This window comes from Neopsephotus bourkii, unplaced genomic scaffold (genome assembly GCF_033783945.1).
Source record: "Neopsephotus bourkii isolate Nb327-2 ecotype Australia unplaced genomic scaffold, CSIRO-AGI_Nbou_v1 NB_1820, whole genome shotgun sequence".
NCBI classification, from domain to species: Eukaryota; Metazoa; Chordata; class Aves; order Psittaciformes; family Psittacidae; genus Neopsephotus; species Neopsephotus bourkii.
In genome coordinates, this window is record NW_026902293.1 from 13,589,465 (window position 1) to 13,611,235 (window position 21,771).

At 35.8% G+C, this 21,771-nt stretch overlaps 1 protein-coding gene across 6 annotated transcripts in view; it reads left to right on the top strand.

Annotated features, from left to right (window-relative positions):
* Positions 1-21,771, top strand: part of RALYL (RALY RNA binding protein like) — a 409,831-nt gene that overhangs the window by 164,434 nt on the left and 223,626 nt on the right. For 3 of the 6 annotated variants that reach the window (XM_061343012.1, XM_061343016.1, XM_061343017.1), the window contains exon 3: positions 15,315-15,381. The exons of the other annotated variants lie outside the window; for them this stretch is intronic. In XM_061343012.1, coding sequence (XP_061198996.1) covers positions 15,330-15,381 — 52 coding nt within the window. In that variant the 5' untranslated portion in view covers positions 15,315-15,329. The remainder of the gene's footprint in view (positions 1-15,314; positions 15,382-21,771) is intronic. 6 annotated transcript variants of the gene reach the window in all.

Here is a 21,771-nt window from a genome sequence, read left to right on the forward strand (position 1 = left end):
TGATCGGTATTGGCAATTTGAGAAGGTCCACTGTTTGCTGGCTGAGTCCTAATGTCTGGTGATTTCCAACAAGCCATAAAATAAATTGATAACTAGTTTTTCAAGTGCTACTGGCCAAAATAAAAAATCACCTATTGTGTATCAAAGAGTAGAACAAATCATACTATAAATGCCAAGCCCCTAAGCAAGGATTTTTAATGAGTGATTAAATGCTTGAAACACTATGACAATCCACTTTATAAAATCCTGTATTTCTTAAAGAACATGTGTTTTGAAAAGGTTTTAAATGACTCCATGCAGAAAAGTTGAATTCTCACACTGTAGAAAAAGATTCTCTGAGAGGCCAAGATGCACTGATGTAAGCAAAAGAGAAGACAAAGATTCTTGCTACTGTGCAGACTCAGTACATGTTTGTCATTCTGTCTCCTTTCGGAAGTTTCCCTACCAGTAAAATAAAATTGCCTTACTCAGCAGTTACCACTGGGAATCTAATTGGTGCTTTGAAAAAAAAAATAATCTATTGTTTTAGATAAACTCTGAGGAAAAGGAAAAAAGAACAGTTCTCAAATGAAGAATTTATTATTTAACTGGCACTAACTGTGTGTGACTTTTCATGAGTATGCATTACGTTATGAGCTCAGAGGTCTGGGCATGTGTATTCCAGTTCTGCCAGAGTACATGAGCATTTTGACCCTATACCTCCCAAGGTGCTTTGAAAGAGGTAGGTTTCACAGAGGAGCACAATCAGGGAGACATCCCTCCTTGAAGATTCAGTGATGTATTAGGTCTGGAAGTTTTGTTTATGAAATGAATAAGGCTTTTCTCCTCATCTTGTACCAAGTTTGTTACTGTTTTGTCTACATAGATGCCATTCCATGATGAAAAATACACATATCAAATCAGAATGTCAGAAAACAAAGTGTGATTCTTCTCTTTGACATGCAGTTTGCTAAGAGGCAATTAGTCTCTGACCATGCTCAATTTCCTTCTATCACCACCATCATTCGTATATACTTCCCTAGAGACTACTGCTTAAGTAGGCAGAGATCTGAACTGGCATCAAGACACAGATGTATCTTTTTGTCACTGACCAGACACATTTTCTAGTAAGTGGCATCTCTACTACAAGAATGGGAGAAATTTAAATTTTCATTATTAACTCCTTTAGCACTTACAATTTCAAAGATGTCATTCACTTAGCACAAAATATTGAGAAGCCTAAGGGAGATTGGATTTCCAGAACAGTAATTCTTTCTTATTATCCGTTCTCCAAAATATTGTTCATATCAATGAAATTCTTTACCAATTTTTAGTTAAAGTATTTTATAAATAATCATCTAAGTCATTTCTTTGCAAAGATGTCAAGGCCAGATGCCATCCTCCACTTCTCTTTCATCCTTAAGGTTTGGGTAAACTTGAATTGACCTTATTGAAATAAAAGCACTGAAAGTAACACCTGTCAACCCTGCTTTGTTAGTTGTGTTTGCTGCAGACACAAAAACTTGTTCTCTTTTTGTTCTGGAGTACTATGTGTGCAGCAGAAAATCACACTTGCTGGGAAGCTGTGGTTCCTGGTCCTATATTTTATGATTCTTAGCAGTGTAATAGGTTAAAAGTAGTCACAGATGTTTTACTTGTGAAATCCACACTCAAGCCATGTTACATGTATGGTTCAGAGAATTTTTTCTCAATACAGTGGCACAATACAATGCACATAAACATCCTGCTGTTCTTTCCCAGAGATTATATATTGTGAGAATATTCCTTATAAAACACAAGAAGTACCCCTTCATTTAATTTCAGATAAAGTATAGGACCCACATCTTTGTCTACAAAGAATATACTCCATATCATATGTAGCTGCTTTTCCACTTATAATAGGAATGAAATTTCTCTGTTGTACTGTCTTGATTTCTTTGATTTGATGATTTGAATATAATATTATTTTAATCCAGCATCCTCATACCACTTAAAATAAAGGTATGGCTTTTGTTACCTCAGCAATGAAGGAACTGAAATTTTAACACAAATTCTGACCTTCTTATAATGAGGGTTTCTGCATCAAACACCTTGAAATTGAGTTTATTTGTAGAACAAGTTTGATGTCAAGTGCTCAAATGAAAATTGAATTAATTTATTGCTTTCATTAATTGACCTCTTTTAATTTTCAAACTTTACATGTTTGTTTAATCTTAATAACTTTTGATTTATTCATGAAACGGTACTCTTCTGTGCTTATGATTGTCTCTGTTAATTCAAGTATTGTCAGTTTAATATTCTCCGTCACAAGTTTTTGATGAAATTTTTAAAATCAATAACATGGACTTTTACATATATATAAACCGAATATATATATATATATATTAACTACATATTAGAAACCATGTCTAGTTAGGAAAATCTCATCAATTTAAGATTCCAGAATAGGTCAGCAAGTGTCATTCCAATAAAAATGAAATTTTCATGCAGTGCTTCATTTGCAAGGAGCATTTGTTTATCTTCTCTGGCATTTATTACAGTGATGAAACAACTGAAACAATCTGCATATTATGCAAATGAGTCCTTTTCCCAGGAAAGTTTTAAGGCTTTTTATGTTAGGAAAAAAAATAATGCAAAGGCTTCTTGTAAGATAGCATGAGAAAAGTGTTGGATCTTGTCATGAGAAATTCTTATTACTGTCATTGCAGGTGACTAACCTATTTTGGGAAGTTAGAGCTTCTAAAATAATGGGTTACGTCATTGAAATGTTGTATTATGAGTGTTCTTAGCAGCATGAGGGACTGCTCTATTTGCTTCCTGTTTAATTGGATTATTGTCCATTCTACCAGTGTAATCACAAAGATGACTAAAAGAACTGAAGCTTTAGAAAATGGAGATTTAACAATGAAGTGAGTTCTTCGCCAAAGAGGATTGCAGTTGGAAAGGTTAGATCAGCTGGGAAAAGAAAACTAACAGTACTTGTTTCTTTACAGTCAAGAATGTGAATATACTGCAGGAGGAAAAGGTTTGTGGCAATTTGTAGAAAATCACTGTCTATAAACTTTTAAAAGGTTCTTTTTAATCTTGATTTGGGGACATCTTTTAAAAAAGCTTTGTTACCAAAATTATTAGTATTAGCTTTATAAAAGCAAAACTCACTACTCTATTAGAAGTAAGTAAACTCTTCTTAAATTATATGTCTTGATGTGCATGTTTAGGTGGTGGAAAGCATTTGGGGCAAGTGCTTCAGAATCTGGCTGCTTTTTGTACGGTACTTGCTGCAGAATTCTTTCTAACTCATGATAAAAAGTCTTATGTAAAAGGAAACTTTGCAAAGGAACAGATCTCTATTAAGTAAAAATATACTTCTTAGCAAAAGGCAAAGTTCATGTGGCTTTAACTACAACCTGGGAAAGAACAACCTTCTTGAACTGAAACTTTAACAAGTACAATAAACCACACTTCCATTCTCTCAGTTTACCTGCTTAGTCTCCCTGACTTCTGTATGCAGAAGTCTCTAAATTGGAGAGACATCAATTTGATGAATGGACCACTCGGTGGATAAAGAACTGTCTGGATGGCCGCACACAAAGAGTTGTGGTCAATGGCTCAATGTCCAGCTGGAGACCTGTAACGAGTGGTGTCCCTCAGGGATCAGTGTTGGGACTGGTCTTGTTTAACATCTTCATTGCTGACATGGACAGTGGGATTGAGTGCGCCCTCAGCAAGTTTGCCAATGACACCAAGCTGTGTGGTTCGGTTGATACACTGGAGGGAAGGAATGCCATCCAGAGGGACCTTGACATGCTTGTGAGGTGGGCTGATGCCAACCTCATGAAGTTTAACCATGCCAAGTGCAAGGTCCTACACCTGGGTCGGAGAAATCCCAGACACAGCTACAGGCTGGGCAGAGAAGAGATTCAGAACAGCCCTGCGGAGAAGGACTTGGGGGTGCTGGTCGATGAGAAAACGAACATGAGCCAGCAGTGTGCGCTTGCAGCCCAGAAAGCCAACTGTATCCTGGGCTGCATCAAAAGGAGCGTGACCAGCAGGCCGAAGAGGTGATCCTGCCCCTTTATTCTGCTCTTGGGAGACCTCACTTGGAGTATTGTCTGCAGTTCTGGTGTCCTCAACATAAGAAGGACATGGATCTGTTGAAACAAGTCCAGAGGAGGGCCACGAGGATGATCAGGGGACTGGAACACCTCCCATATGAAGACAGGCTGAGAAAGCTCAGGCTGTTCAGCCTGGAGAAGAGAAGGCTGCATGGAGACCTCATAGCAGCCTTCCAGTATCTGAAGGGGGCATATAGGGATGCTGGGGATGGACTCTTCCTTAGGGACTGTAGTGATAGGACAAGGGGTAATGGGTTAAAACTTAAACAGGGGAAGTTTAGATTGGATATAAGGAGGAAATTCTTTCCTGTTAGGGTAGTGAGGCACAGGATTGGGTTGCCCAGGGAGGTTGTGAATGCTCCATCCCTGGCAGTTTTCAAGGCCAGGTTGGACGAGGCCTTGGGTGATATGGTTTAGAGCAAGGTGTCCCTGCCCAAGGCAGGGGGGTTGGAACTTGATGATCTTAAGTTCCCTTCCAACCCTAACCATTCTATGATTCTGTGATTCTAAGTTGCGGCAGTCCATTGAAGTTCCCAGTCTAGAAAAGGGAAAACGTAACCACCCTTTTTTTTTGAAAAGTAAAAAAGGGAGACCCAAGGAACTACAGGCTCTTCAGTCTCACCTCAGTGCCAGGAAAGATCATGGAGCAGTACCTCCTGGAAACTATGCCTACAAGAAGCCAGTGACTCTTTTACTGCTGGAAAGGGACTTTTTATAAGACAAGGTAGTGATAGAACAAGAGAGAATAGCTTTAAACTGGAGGACAGTAGATTTAGGCATTATGAAGAAATTATTTGTTGTAAGGTTTGTGAGACACTGGAACGGATTTCCCAGAGAAGCTGTGGATGCTCCATCTCTGGATGTGTTCAAGGCCAGGTTGGATGGGGCTTTGAGCAAGTGGAAGGTGTGCCTGCCTGTGGCAGGGGGGGTTGGAACTAGACAGACTTTAAGGTTCTTTCCAACTTTAACCATTTTATGAATCTATAATATTACAACAAAGACTGAATGGAAATTATTCCCTCGTGGTGCTCCACACTCCTCAAGCTAATGGGTCTATTTATCAGAACAGACAGTAGTTGCATGGGTTTTGCTAGAGTAACCCATCACTCAGATCTATATGGCTGGCAGATCAATGGCCATCTATTTCATGAAACCATCTTTTTTTTTAAGAGCTTTTACATGATTGAAAGCACAAATTGCACTTTGAAAATAAACTGTAAAGTTACTGTCTGTCACTGTTGTGCCATCTGCCACTCCTTCAACTGCTATAACCTCTCCTTGTGTCATATCTGAAATGAGATCATAAATTCTCCAAGAAAGGAATTGTCTCTTAAAATAGCATTTGTACAGCAATTAGCACTTTAGGCTGCTGAACTTTAATGGAGTTTTGTGATCTTGCCATAATACAGCAAATAATCACTGAAGTATAGAAAATAGATTCAGAAGGGTTTTTTGAGACTATATAATCTCTTCCCTGCTCTGAAACAAGGTTAAAATATATGTCAAGAATTGTACTGATATATGTCCAACCTTAAACACTTGTTGATGGAGATCCCATGGCCTTGTACAAGGTTGGTTCAGGATTCAGTGGTTTCAGTGTACATTTACATTGTCTTTGCTATAGACATTTTTCTACTGTTTTTACCTGCATTCCTTGCTGTATGTTATTTACCTCAGTCTTCTTTTTCTTTTCCATCACGGCTATGGAGAGTACATTATTTTTTTCTACAGCAGAAACCCTTTACGTATTTGAAATCTGACCATCTTCCTGCTTGGTTGTCTTCAATTGACTGTGAATTAAGTGCAACTAGCAAATAAAAAAAAAAAACAAAAACATGATGTTTAAAAAAAAAAAGAAAGAAAGAAAAAAAAAGAAAATCTTATTAGAACAGGTAGAGATTGGGCTAGGCAGTATAAGGATAGCAGATGAGACAATGAATTTTTTCTTCTAACCCAGCAAACTCCAGAGCCACAGACTGCACAAACTGCGTGGGTAATTGTTTCACTTGACAGTCACAATAGAAGGTGCCTGACAGCGCTTTGTGGACTACAGAGGATATCACAGGCATGGTCTCAAGGGCTTTAGAACTAATGTGGATGTTTCCACTTCATTACTTTCAATGGACCACAGTCTTATCTGTCTGCATTCATGAATGGTTACCCCTCTGGAAGACATGCTATCGGTTATATTCTAATGATGACATAATTAGGAAGCAGAAATAGATCTCGATGGGAAGACTGCCTGTAGTCATGACCTATGGGCTCCTTGGTTTGATTGCACACAAATCCAGGATTACTGAAGCATGGAAAGATAAACTGTATGGTGTTAGAGCAAGTGTCAGAGCTATAAAAATCATTATCTGTATTTTTTTCAATACTTTTTTGTACTGCAGTTTTTGGAAGGAATACAAATTCTTGGATGCTGATTTTTCAAGAACAGTTTCAGTTTAAGATGATGTCTGGAAGGTATGTTGGAGAACAGTGCAGCAAGCTGCATCACTAGCTTTAGCATTAAAAATGTTTCCTTCAGTTATTTCGAATTCTATTTAAAAGAGAAACTTAATTAATGTTTTAATAATAGAAAAATAATGAATTACAATATCTTATGAAGAAGAGTGGGTGGTTTTTTCTGGGAGTGAAGTTATGAACAGAAAGCCAGCATAAACTGAAGGAGGGTGGATTTAGATCGGATATTAGGAAAAAAATCTTCACTATGAGGGTGGTGAGGCACTGGCACAGGTTGCCCAGAATAACTACAGATGCCTTAACCCCGGAAGTGTTCAAGGCCAGGCTGGATGGGGCTTTGAGCAACTTGGCCTAGTGGAAGGTGTCCCTGAGTGTGGCAGGGCAGTTGGAACTAGATGATTTTTAAAGTCTCTTCAAACCCAAACCATTTTGTGACTCTATGATCTCTGAATAGTAAAAATGGAGCTGTAAACTGAATGTTGGTTTGAATACCAATAAGCATTAGAATAATGCTGTGGTTGACAAACCAAATGAGATAACAGGAATAATACATGAAATATACACTGACTTTTAAGGATTTGTCCAGAAAGAAAACAAATGTAAAGCAATTGTATGGACTACACCATATCTCCTGTCTTCTTCTTTGCATGGCTGTGCCAACCTGCTTGCAGTCATTACTCTTTAGAAAAAAAATAAACCCCCAAACCAGAAAATGTACCCAGTGCTGGACCATGAGATTCAAATGCCCTTCTGTGTAGTATCATCTTACTTTCATATGTAGCAGATCATAGTTTATAAATTTATCAGATTATACATTTCATATTTTAGTGTTCTTCAATGAAGGAATCCAACAGCAATTTAACTGACACTATGGGAAGTCTAAAATATGCTAATACAGTAAACTAGCCATTCTAAGATTATTTTTTTTTTATTTCTATTATGGTAACAAATTTTAGATACTTGCAACTAGAACTGTCTGAACACACATTAATCTTTCTTCTGCTCAGACTCTTTGACTTTTATACTGTATATGGGAGTGAGGTATTTTTCTCCAACTTTTGTGAGTTCTGAGAACCAAAGAATTGAGCTGCTTATTTGATAAAATGTGTTAATTAACACTGCTAGTTGTATAATTATGATTAAGTGTAATTTAAGTGTCTGTTTAAAAGTAAACAACAGAAGTTTCCTACCATAAGTAGCCATATAATAAAAGCAGCACAGAACAGAATGTCATACCAAATTGCCAGTTCTTACCAGATCCCTGTGTAAACTAGATGTCCTGACTAGCTAGCCCAGTTTCCTCAAGTAACATATTTGCTTTGGATTTGAAGCTTTTATTTTCATATACATAGAACCAATATAATTAGTTGAATAATGCCAGTAGAATAATTGTAATTATTTCATCTCTCACTTTTGAAGTTATCAATGTCAAAAGTGCCATTTTGATTTTTGCTGTGATCTCTGTGTTAGCGTATTGTACAGAACTGTCCTAATTATTGCAGTTTGTGAATTACCAGGGAAGTCTTCCCTCTGCAACTTGGTTTGCTGTTTGTAACTATTTGCTTTTTGAATTGGTTACTGTAGTCCCATCATGTTGCATTTGCTCCTGACTATTTCCCAGATCCCAGAGCAGTTTCCAAGCAGGGTGCTGTACACTTCCAGCCCAGATCCTCAGACCACTGCACATCCATACGTATATTTATGAAGTTTTTTTTAGTGGACAATGACCACAAAAAAACAAACAAACAAACTGGTTTGCATCCAATTTTGAAAAAAAAAATAAAAAATTAATACCTCTTTTTGAAAGAGCAACTTCATTTTTGTAAAGTTATTGAAATTCTGAGATGTCTTTATGCTGTTGCTGTTTTGTATCTTCTGTTACCATATCTCTGTATATGACTTAAGAACTTGTATGTGAAATATTATGATACATATATATATTATGAATATATTATATGAAATATACCTGAACCCAGGACACATCTTCATCTTCCTTTTGCCCTCTGCTACCCAGGCCGAGTCTTTAGAAGTAATTTAACTAAATCCTGCAGTTTGTACCTTGTTAAAGTACTGTCATATTCCATAGTTCCATTGAAATAATAGGGATTATTTGTGCAGTAAGCTTTTATTCATATTGACTGAAGGTACCAGAAATGATCTCCTAGTTTTTATGGGAAAGATAAATTCACCTGTGGATTCATCAGATTTAGTGATACCCTATAGCAGTTATTAATATCCCTGGCTACTTGCAGGTAGAATTTGATACTTGCAATACACATTTGAAGCAATTAACCTGATTCTGAAGCAGTGTTTAAAGTACTGGAGGGTGTCATTGCCATCACCCAGGATAAAAACGTGCTCAGGGCACTGTGCAACTATTCTGGCACTAAGTAAGTGACCTGCAAGCAGAAGAGAGACTAGAAACCAGATCACTTGGAAGAGCACTTTAATCCATACCCTGTTGCTCAAAGGACTGCTGGCAACAGTCAAACCATGTCAGCTGGTTTCACTCATTATCCCATTGCAGCTTCCTTGTGGTCATGACATGAGATAGATAGGCTCTCATCTCTCCAGAGCAGATACTATTGGCAGGCCAAGGAGGTTATTTGTTTGTGACTGAATAACCGTGGTTTTGTAACTTGTCTCCAATCTTTTTTTTTTTTTATTTATAAAAGTATTGTATCTTTTCTACAGACTTGCAGGTGTCATTCTGTTTACTACATACACATATGTATCAGTTACTTCACATTCTTAACACTCTAAAACAAAATTATTTCTATTTATTTCCCCTGTTATTATGATACAAGAAACGAAGCTGAGGGAAGGGAATTTCTCACCCTTTATTTTGCAGTATAAGATTAGCACAAATAAGTGCTTTCTGCGATGGCTTCTATGATTTTGAGAATGCCTAAAGTATGTACGTGTAAATTTGGCATAATTTCAGATACAGAGGATAAAGCACGTTAAGAATAAGTGGAACTTCTTCCAATTAAAGGTGAGCAGCTTTATCCGGTTCCTGCAAATGCTAGAGAGAGTATATGTACTTTATACTTTCCCAGTTCCCACTTTCCCTTACTTCCAGGGTAATTTTCCCAATAGCAGGGGTTATTCTGAAATAGGAATCTTTAATTTTTTTTTTAATTTTGTTACAAAAATGACAAATTAATTAATATTCATGCCTGAAATCTAAATCTAATCTATATCTAAACAGAATTGAATGCAATTCTCTTATCACTAAAAATGTAATGGTCACCAAAGCTGTGAAATCAGTAAGAATTATTGTGCAAGTGATTTTTTATGTGACTGAAAATATGACTGCGAGTGACCTGGGTCTAAAGCCAAACTGTGGACTGTTTTCAACTTTCCATAAGGTGCAGTTTGAAAGTGTGTACTGAAATAGAAAGTAAGCTGCATTCTAATCCACGTTACGAGATTGCAGTTTTTGAAGAAGCAGTTTCCTGCGCTAAACTAGACTAGAAGCCCAAGCTGCCTGCTTTACTAATTGACTTTAGATGCCTCTGAACTCCCTGGACTGGCAGAGCACAAACTATGCCCAGCTTCATGTCTGGGCCTCATTTCAATATCAACAAAGGATATTTCATTCTGTCATGCGCATTTCGATGTAATCACTCAGTCTTGATTGTTCTTTTCTGAATTAGACTTTATTCATTATTTCTAATTTGTAAATGTAATAAGCTGCTTGATGCCTTTTGAAAACAACAGATGTAAAAGGCATATTGTAGATTATTCTCTGGCTGTACTTTGCTTCTACTGGCCATTCTCAGAAGAATAAACTTTAGAGCTAGGTATACTTTTTGTACAGATTTAAACAATTATTTCTGTAGTTTGCTGCTCTTTCAGTGATTCAACACATAGAAGCTGGAGTCTAGAGCATGAATCAATGATGTTTTTTTTTTCAGGAGAGAGAAATTTTGAGTAATAAAGGGATTTGAGGGAATTTATTTAGGACCTATATTCAAAATTTCGGTTAAACATCTATGATATAACCACATGATATCTACTTCTATGCTGATTTTTTTTTCTCATAATTTCATGAACATATCCTTCTTCCCCATGCACTTACATAGAATATTTTAAAAGTATATAAAGGTCTTATTTTACAGTGCTATAAACTAAAAATAAGAATATAAACTGGAAGTATTGTAGTATTTCAGGGACACTGCTTTGTAAGTGCTAGACAGATTTCTTGTACATGTTTTGCTTTATTTCTTTGTGGAGCAAAAGATAGGAAAAGGTGGGAACGTGGAAGGAGTTACAGACTGAGGGTCTGAAAGAAGTCTCTGGGAGGTTTGGATAGACAAATGAAGATTGAAACTAATTTTTTTTTTTCTGTGTAACTTGATTCCCCGAATCTTCAATTTGCCACAGTGCAGCTCTTCTGTCCTCTGTGAAAGCATTATAAAATTTAAGATTTTCTGTTTGACATCTCTCATGAACACTAAATTTTATTAATCAACAGGGAAAGGCCAAATTACACTACATAGCTTTTTCTAACTACCAAGGTTTATTTTGACAATATTTAGCATGTATAAGCCATGTCCTGGAAGAATTACTGTAGATCTACTTAATGCTCTTCTCCTATTGCTGAGAAATACAAATTTTATGAAAATTTTTAAAATATGTTCTTTAAGACTTCTTTTTCTCTGTACCTCAGCTTACAATATGGTATGATAATGTGGAAATACTGGGTTTTTTTTCTTTTTTTACTTTTTTCCCCTTTAATCAAGTTTTGAGTCCTATATATTATGTTAAAAAAAAATGAAACAAAAGAACGAAAAGCAACCAAAATTTAAATTGGAAACTGTGAAGTTTCAAACTCTGGGAAACACATGCAGGGGATTGTAAAAGATTTAAAGAAACCTTCATATTTAAACAATTTCCTATTAACAAAAATCTAAGAAAATTTTGATTTTTTAGGTTTTCATACCTTTTAAACCCTGTTGGAATAAGCTAGTTCGTCTGAAACCATTAATAACACAAATAAATACAATAAATTAATAAATAAAAAATACTTCAGAAATAGAGTGGATTTTGTAGGGATGTTGTACTATAAATACTGGTCAAGATCTGTGAATGTATAATGTGTTTATATTATTCTTCTTTGGGTACCAGAGATGGTGGTATCGGGGCAAAGGTTTAAATAGGATCACTTGCAAGAAATTCTGCCCAACTTTAGTCTTAAGAAAAATTTTAAAACATGTGTGTTTACAAATCATATATGACTACAGAAAAATGCCTAGAAGAACTTAAGTGCAGCTGCCAGCTCTGAAATCATATCTATATTGTGGAGAATTGGTATCAGTGCTTCAGCACAATTTCTTGAAGTAACTGTCTTCAGAGACCTACGAAAGAGGACCATGCCCCACTGTTCCTGGCATATGTGATGGATTTATACTTGTTGAGTATTCATAAGGGTGACATAGTGATGAATAGCTTTGGCAGTGTGGGATGTGTGTGTGTGATGAGACGAACAGGGGGAGCATGGATTGATTTGTTTCTTTGGCTTTTCTTTGTCAAACTAAAGTTTGTTTATTTGGTTGGGGTTTTTTTGTTTTGATTTTTTTTTTTTTTTTTTTGTTAGAATGTAAAGTCAACCTCAGAAGTTGGGAAATTACAGCTTTTTTCCCTTTACTCTTTTAATTCTCATTTGCCCTACTTTGGGCTATGTGACATCAGGCAGACTTTGGATTAAATGATTGCATACAGGCTTTTATCCACAGGATCATTGCTTCATTCAGTTTCCAGGATAGATGACAGCATTCAATTAATTATTGGTGGTCAATAGTTTTTTCTAATTTGTTGAAAAAGTGGTTCTTTTGCATTCAAACTGTGTCTTGGATATAGAATTTTTCATTTGCTCATCCACTTTCCTATGGCACTGGCCACTATATTAACTGATTTCTCATGCATATTGCTGAGGGAAGACATTCTATTTTCCTAGGGGAACAGAGTTCCAGAAATACTAGAGGTCAAAACCATCTCTGATTTAGAATCAAAATTTGAGGCATTTAGGTCTGGATTTTTCAGAGTATGCAATATTATCTAGAGTTTTGTATGTCCTAAGAGTTGTTGATTTGGTCAATGTGTTCGACCTGGACAAGGAGGAAAAGCTATTCAACAAAAAAAGCCTAGCAGGCCACCAGTAAGTCAGGACAAGCTTAAACTTCACTGAATTTGAGATGAGAAGCAGAGAAATGCAGATTATGCTCCAAGAGAAATTTGGCTTAAGTACAACATTTTTCATCACAATGGAACAGGAAGAGGCAGAAGAAACAAATTTTCTCGAGTGGCACTACTTTTATTGTGAGCGTCCACACTCATACTGCAGCCTCTTATTCACTTTGCCACTTCCAGCAAGGGAGAAACGAATCACAAAAGCAATTATTTTTCATTGTAAAACCTGATTCACTAAACTACAGATGCATACGGCACACTGTTATGTAAAATGATAAGTTTAGTATCTTTCCTGCTTTTCTAACTTAGGATTTTGTTTGCACATAATGAATGTTTACAAATGGGTAATAGTTCTTACCACAGATGTAAAGTAAAGCTTTTGAATCTACTAAAATAACTTTTCTAAAGCAGGGAGAGACCACCTAAGAATCTTGTTGTGAGAGACATTTTTTTTTTCCCATTCCTGAGAGAAAAAATACTCCATCCATAAATGCTTTTTTCCTGAATTCAGCTTGTATTTCCATTGTGCTTTTTAACCATTTTGACACTCCCTGTGTTGAGCATTCTGTTTCTTTTCAAAGTTAGACCCCCAGTGTTTCAAAGTTCGTATTCAGTATATTATGGTTTTACTGTCAGTTACTTGTTTGAAGTCCAGAGCTTTTGCTGGTTACATTGCACAATGGAAAACATAGAGGTTTCTGATGGGGTCTTCTGAGTCTCAGGCTGCTTTCATAGTCTTGTAGATGAAACAGTGACATATTTTACTACTTTGTAATAATAATTCCTGGGCTGCAAAAATTCCCCTTCTTGTTAACTGCTTTGTTTCCTTTGGTCTTAAGGTGTCAGTCAACTGAGAGGGAAAACACCTTTAGATTAAGAGGTTCTGCCTGATTCAAAGAGACAACAGAGATCATAAAGGAAAATTAAGCAAAGAAGTTATTACATCTGTTAGAAACATGAGGAGGGAAGAGATCGAGAAATTAAAACTTATTTAACTTCTAGAAATCCTGTTAAACCAAATATTTTTTTCAAATATGTTTATGTTTCTCTGTTTTTATCTTAATTATTTTAAACTTGCCAGGTGGCATTGTAACTCCCCACCAGAAATCAATAGAAATGTGGTGTAAGGAGACTGTCCCATCATGATTTTAAAGAATAACTTTTTTCTTTTGGGTGGCCATGGTTGACACCATGTTCTTAGGGCTATGAAAAGCTCCTGCTCCACTCTTCTCTGTCAGGACTTTCAAGTGTAAAGAAAAGGGTGAATGAGAAGGCAAAATATCAGTGGTGAGAGCCCATAGAGCAATTATGCTAGAGGTTCCTTCTGCACTGTAGGTGCATGCTTCAGAGAAGTCATTTTCGGGTTTGTCTCTATCTCATATTCCCTAAATAACATATTTGCAATACCAGCTTCATGCAATCACAAACATCCTCTGAAAACATTAGCAGAAACAATAGTTGGAAATTGGGACAGGCTGGACAATGAGGAAAGTCATGTAGGTATGTTTTCTACTTTTATTTTTTCTAAGGAAAAGGTTGTGATGGGGAACAGGAAGGCTGTTTGCTGTACTGAGTACTGTTAGAAAGAAAAATGTATACAAACTGAAATAAGCAGTGGGTACAATTCATTGCACTATTTCAGTCAGAAATTGCTGCCACATGGACTCAAGACTTTCTAATGGCTTTTCACAATCAACCTCCAATTAGTATGGTGCCTGCAGTAGTTATTTTTAAATGCTATATAATCTCTCAGCATCTGGAAATAGCCACACTACATAGTGTACATAAACTATGTAAATGTTGGAGAGGACTCTTCTATAAGTTTTATCCAAGTGTAGGTGACATTGTATTTATCCTTTTAAAATTGTTTTATCATTGTGGACTTTCTCATTCTTTGATAAATAATCATAACAAATCATGGTAACAACTTTAGCTAACAGATATTAAAATGGAATAAACCAAAATATTCATGAGAGGTTTTGTGATATGTGACAGAATAATGTCATTACAGTGTTCTCCATTCTCATTTAAATCTTTTTGTTAACCACTCTGGCTACATTTCAAATGGAATTATATTTGTATACAAGTACTTAAGCAGAACTTAAAGCTGAGTGCATATGTCTATAAAGATATTTTGAGAAAATTATTTCAATTTTAGAGCTTTGCTAGTTTGTGGTTATGCTGGGATAGGGAACCTCATTCCCAGCAGGAGACATCATGAAAGCAACTTCATTAATATTTGTGAGGTGATGCCACTTGACAAATGTGGAACGGTCAATGAAAAACTGGAAAATTTTAAAGCAGCTGTACTTAATGTTACACCAAATTTATTATTTCAGTGTGAAAAATGGAGAAAAAAACCCAAAGCATTTTATATGGACACTTCCGAATTTCCCATATACTTATGTTTTAAAATGTCTGTCTTCCAGTCTTGCTTTGTCTTCTAGCTTTTATCCAAGACAGTATATTTGCCACAGATTCTCACTTTGGTTTGAGAGGGGGGAAATGTTTTTGTTTTAAATTGACCTGAAACTATTCTTTTTTTGTTTCAATCAGCAGCAAATTGAAAAGTCTATGCTCCATAGCTTTTTCCTGGAGCAGAGTCTGTTAAGAACAGGAGGAAAAGGTATTCTCTGGCACACTTTATGGCATTTAGTTGTATCTGTAATTAAAGATTTATAAAAATTTATGTCAGTTTGCAAACTGCTAGTTTCTAAAGATTCTTTAGATCTTAGTAGCTGGAAAAAAAAGTTTTTTATGCATTTTGCAACATCCGTATATTAAACTTTTTAAAGTGTATATCTTTGACTTCATAAAGTATATGTTGAGAGAGAGAAGGAGGAATGTATATTTGAATTTAGAGGATCATTAACTGAGCCCATAGCAGTTGCTTTATAATCCTTACAGATGAGTTGTCTGAGAGAATGCTAATATTTTCAGATTCTCAGCATAATTTTTTCTGCTATTTATCTTAGAGATTTACTGAATTTGTAGCACAGAGAGGGAAAAAAAATCTTGAGATTTTCTGAAAAGATAGCTAGATAGTTACTGAAATAGGTAGCATGTAAATATGCTTTTCTATTTTTGGACAAAGTTTGTATTACAGAAAATTATGACTGATTGTGGACCTATTTCTTCATTCCTTACTCACTGAAGTATAAGAGGAAGGCAAAAGCCATGAAAGTATTTACATTGGCACATACACCAAGAATCAAGAGATGATTTTTATACATATATGGCATGCTTTTGTTGATGATACTTTGTGAAAAGGTTGAATACATATCCATAACAAATTCTGTCATCAAACATAAGAACATATGAAGAGGTTACTAATGTTATGTTAGATATTTTCCCATTTTTCTATGGAAACTTTTTTGGAGGGATTTTCTTGATAGTCAGACGCTGAACTTTCCAGGAACACTTCTAAATGTTCATGTTTTGCAAAGCAATTGCTCTGGACAAGGTTATTTCAAATCTCTGCTTTAGCTATTGCAACAAGACTGTTTGTATTGCTCATACTTTCACGTGGCCCCAGGAGTGGGGGAGAAGAAGGGGAGGGAGGGAGTGAGCTGCTGCGTGGTTCTGAGTTACTGACAGAATGGGGAGGAGGATCACAAGAATGTAAACCCCATGGGCTGGGATAAGAACAGACCAATAACTAAAATGTAATATAAAACTAATACTACTACCACCACCAATAACGTTGATAAGGGAAATAACAAGGGGAGAGAATATGAAACTAAAAAGGGAAGGGAAAAAAGTCCCAAACAATAAACAACAGTGATGCACAATACAATTGCTTTACCACCCACCAACCTATACCCAGCCTAACCCAAATAGCATTCTGGGCTTTCTGGGTGACTCCCGTCAGTTTATATACTGGGCATGACTTGCTGTGTTATGGAATTCCCCTTTGGTTAGTTTGGGTCAGGTGTCCTGCCTCTGCTCCCTCCTACCTTCTTGTACCCCTCCTCACTGGCAGAGCTTGAGACTGAGAAGTCCCTGATCAGAGTAAGCATTCATCATTCATTCAAAACACTGGCTATGTGGTTCTGAGCTTAAACCATGATGCTTTGCAACAACTAAAACATTAGTGTGTTGTCAGCATTGTTCTCAGACTAAAGCCAAAACACAGCACTGCATCAGCTACTAGGAAGGAGAAAAATCACTGTTCCAGTTGAACCCAGGACACCCTTCATACTCCTGTCAAGCAGTCCAAATGTGCAAGTTACACACCTGAGGATTTATAGGTCAGACAATGGCAAACAAGAGAAAAAGGCTTTTTATTTTGTCAGACATTTGGTAATACTTTACCTTTAGTATTAGTCACAGCATTTCACAGGTCTCTGTTATATTGCTGCAGTAAGGGAAGCAAGAATTTATGCAGGTCTACATAATGTGTTGCTGTTTTGTAGATGCATGTACACACAGAACTCTTAATTCATCTTGGACTCGTAGTATAGACCTCAATTTCCAAAAGAACTTCAGCATTTTGGAATGAGTGGTTTGTTCAGAACATTTTCCAAATATTCATAAGACAGGAAAATACATCAAATAGTAAGTTGATATCTTTAGATTACAAATATATAAAACACAGAGATGGCTGCAATTTTCCACTCTCTTAAATGCATTTCTTTACACTCTTTTTTATTATTTCCTTCAGAGGAGTTGACAGACAGAAAAAGAAATATCTCAGTAAAATCTACCAGAAACGTCTAAGAAAATAACTTTTGAGAAATATTTATGTGGTGAAATTTTGTCCAGATTCTTCTCCTAACCATGACAAACATGTATCTTGTGAAGGTACTTTTCTTTTTATAGAAGCTGATAGCATTTGACTTGCTTTTATGTAAATATTAAAGATAGGGGTGAAAGTCGCATATTGATAAAAAAGAAAGAAAAAGAGAATAATAATCATTTCATCAAATACCTTTTATTCTTTATTCCTAGCTCTTTCTACAATGAAAAATAAAAAGAATTGAACATTTAAAAAGTGTTAAATTATTACCTTTTTGCTGTAAATATATAGGTAATTTTAAAAGCAAATTCTTATATAATTGAAGGTGGGCTAATTTCAAAGATTTTATTTACAGAAGTAGATGCATTCCAATTTCTCTTCTAAATGTACCTATTGATCTGCCATTCTGTTTTCTTATTCCATAACAGCTGGTAAATTTTCCCAGCTATCAGGAGCTGAATGACTTATCAGGACAGCTGTAAACAACATATAATCACTTTTAAAGAAAACACGGCAAGGATGGATAAAAACAGTAAAAGGCTATTTTAAATGGCACAGTTTAATGCTAATGACTAATGTTACTCAGCTACAGGTTACTCTTAGAATTTAAAATAATTCCTTTTTTTTTTTCAAAGTGTTTGATGTAGCATGTTTAAGAACTGACAAGCAGTTTCTTCCTTACATGACAGATTTTATCACTTACACAAATGAGATACTTAGGAATTAGTGTTGTACTGCTAACAAAACAGCTATACAGTTTTGAAAAAGAGTAAGATGATCTTTAGTAGGATTTTTTTTTTCAAAAGGAATATAAGTTTACATAATCGCATTATAAGAATAACTAATGCTAAAGGAAATCAAAGACTGTATGCTGTATGCAATATGCTTGGGTAGATGAGACTTGCATGTTAAAAGACCAGTGTGGTCTCTGCTGGGTATGTTTTGGTTTCAAAATAATTATCTCTGTCAAATAATTAATATGTGTTGACAAGACTTAAGTTAAGCGCATGCAGCACCACATGTGTTGCAATTAATTGGGATGAGAAGATAATATGGACTGAAAATAATCAATTTGAGCTGCCAAAGCTGATCACTTAAGACAAGTGAAAGAACCACAAGCAACTTTCTTCCATAGCTTTCATACACAGGTTTTCCTGCTTCTGTGGTCTCTATGTTTCAGCTACTAGCAGCCAAGTTTCATTGGTGTGAATATTTTTGAACATTTATTTGAGTTTCCTGAGCAAACTTGGTAGAAGAAACACTAAAATTAATTGGAAGCAAATGACAATGTTGGACATACTACATCAAGTTAAATCTAGGTAAACTAGATAAAATTAAAGAATATTTGGGATATTTAATATTGAAATTTGGGTGCTATCAAAAAGCTGTTTGCAACTGATCTGTGTTTACAAGGAAAAAATCCTTAGTCATTGCAAGCTGTGGAATGACAAAATATAAAGTACATCTATTCAGATTAACTTGCAAGGATAACACAAAAACAACAGCAAAAAACCTCTCCTTTCAATTTATACCCTTTCCTGTCCCATTTAAGTAATCATAGAATCATAGAATCGTGGAATCATAGAATCATAGAATGGTTTGGGTTTGACAGGACCTTAAAGATAATCTGGTTCCAACACCCCTGCCACAGGCAGGCACACCTTCCACTAGGCCAGGTTACTCAAAGCCCCATGCAGCCTGACCTTGAACGCATTCAGAGGTGGAGCATCCACAAGTTCTATGGGCAACTTCTTCCAGTGTCTCACCACCCTTACAGTAAAGAATTTCTTCACAATATCTAATCTCAATCTACCTTCTTTCAGTTTAAACACATTTTCCTTTGTCCTACTTCCTCTTCTAAAAATTTCCTCTCCAGCATTCTTGTAGTCCGCCTCTAGGTACTGGAAGGCTGCTATAAGGCCTCCCTGAAGCTTTTTTTTCTCCAGTCTGAACAAGCCCACCTCTTTCAGCCTGTCTTCATAGGGGAGGTGCTCCAGCACTCCGAACATCTTTGTGGGCCTCCTCTGGATTCTTTCCAACACTTCCACTTCCTTCTTATGTTGGGGGCCCTAGAGCTGAACACAGTCCTACAGGTGGGGCTTCATGAGAGCATAGTAAAGGAGGAAAATCATCTCTCTTGACCTGCTGATCACAATACTTTTGATGCAGCACAGCATACAATTGGCTTTCTCGGCTGAAAGCACACACCGTTCATATTGAGCTTCTCATTGGTCAACACCCGTCAAGATTTTCTACTCAAGGCTACTCTCAATCCACTCTCTGCCCAGCTTGTATTTATGCTTGAGTAGTGAAACCTATGCTGAGGTTTAAAGCAGATTTATCTTAGTAATAAATCCTTCTAATAATATTATCCTTTAGAGCAGAGGTTAGATATTATGACAGCAAGAGCTATAGAAAAATCTTTACAGAGTGGAAAATTTCAGGGATTAATTATTAATTGTAAATTATTTATTCTAAGCAGTTTTTACTCCACTCTCATCAGATGCTTTACAGCTCTACATGATGATGTCAGAGATAGGATATAATCAATAAAGTATCTAAATAAAATATAGAATAAAATTATCCTCGTCATATGGAGTTTTCTCTAGACACGAATTTTTTTCAATCTCCTGTGGTACAGGAGAGGTAATAGGAAGTATATTTATGTTAAATATTCTGGATTTTAATGATTTCTACATAAGTTAAAAAAAAAATATTTGCAGGCTTTTATTTTTTGACCCCAAAATAAATCATAGCCCTTTTTTTATTTAGAAAATTTAGTGGAAATATTTTCCTTTCTCCTTTTATTTCATCCTGTCCCATATGTATCTAAGGCGTGGAAAGAGGAAAAGCAATGTACTGTGTACTCAGTGTTACTTGAATCATTCTTTTATAGTCTAAAAATGCACTGGAGCTGAAAAGTCTATTGGTGATCCTTCTGAAGCACATTAAGGGGCAAAAAAATCAGTTTTATTTCAGTTAAAATTCTGCTGATTGATTGAGAATTACGTTCACTTCAGGTGTTGCTGGTCCCAGTGCTTAAAAGGCCACACTCTTTTAGGTACAATATAGAGTAATAGTAATAAAAAAGAATAGCTGCTGATACAAATAAATTAGTTACTGGACAGGTCCATAGGAAGCAAAAGCAAAAGCAGTGCAACAAATTTCATGTTGATGTTGCTCATCTAAGGTTGAGATGGAGGAAACGATGTAGGAAGGACTCAGCAGAACAGAAGAAACAAAGTGGACTTGAGTAAGAAATAACATGAATGGACTTGGGCAGAGTAAGGTAGGCATGAGAAGAAAAAAAAAATATATGAGACAGGTGATATAGATGTCAGGAAATTAAAATATGACATTTATGGTACAAGAAGTCATTACAAGAGAATGACACTTTAGACTTATCTGAAGATAAACAGAATTTTTATTGAGCTCTTTGTGAAGGGTTGACCAAAACCAGGAATACACAGCCAGGACCAGATTCTACAGCATTCAGCTGTACACAGATTTGGATTCCAGAAGACAAGGTACCTGCTGACAATTATTAGGTGCTATACTGGAAAATCACCATTTGCTCAGATAACACACTGCTATAAAAGATACACTGACAAACAGGTCTTGTATGGTTTGCATCAAAATATCTGTAGTAATGTGTTTGATTAATGTTCAGGTCAATGGTTTTAGAAAAATATTTTGGCATATTCTTGTTTCATTGTTTTTCCTTAAGTGAATCTCTAAATTAGCGTTAAGTAAAAGAGTCATCTGAGTAGGTACTATTATCATTGGGCTTGGGCATCAGATGTCTGCTAGAGTAAAATCACAGCTTTACCAAGATTTACTAGTATTCTAAACTAAATTAAAATCTCACTTGTATCTACTACCTGCAACAAAAAGTTCCTGATGAAACTCCAAAGGTCAACAAATATTTAAAAAAAAATTTTGAGCCAATTTCTGATTGCCTTTTCATGAAATGGATAAAGAGGGAAGACATAAGATTTTTTGTGTGTATATATAATGGATATTAAAGAGAAAAAATAGCCTATTGTTTCAGGGATTCTCAATGATGCACACTATAATTGAACATATTTCTTTCAACACATTTCTTAAACTACGTAGTAGGTCTTTCTATATGGTGTGTGGTATTGTGTAGGCAGGCTTTGTGATCTCTCGGTCACAATAAAAATGTTATTGTGTTAAGTTTCATTGAATTCCCATGTCTTAGTGCAGAACTGAAAAACAAATGGCCTGATATTAAAATTATTTGTGCATTAAAAGTTA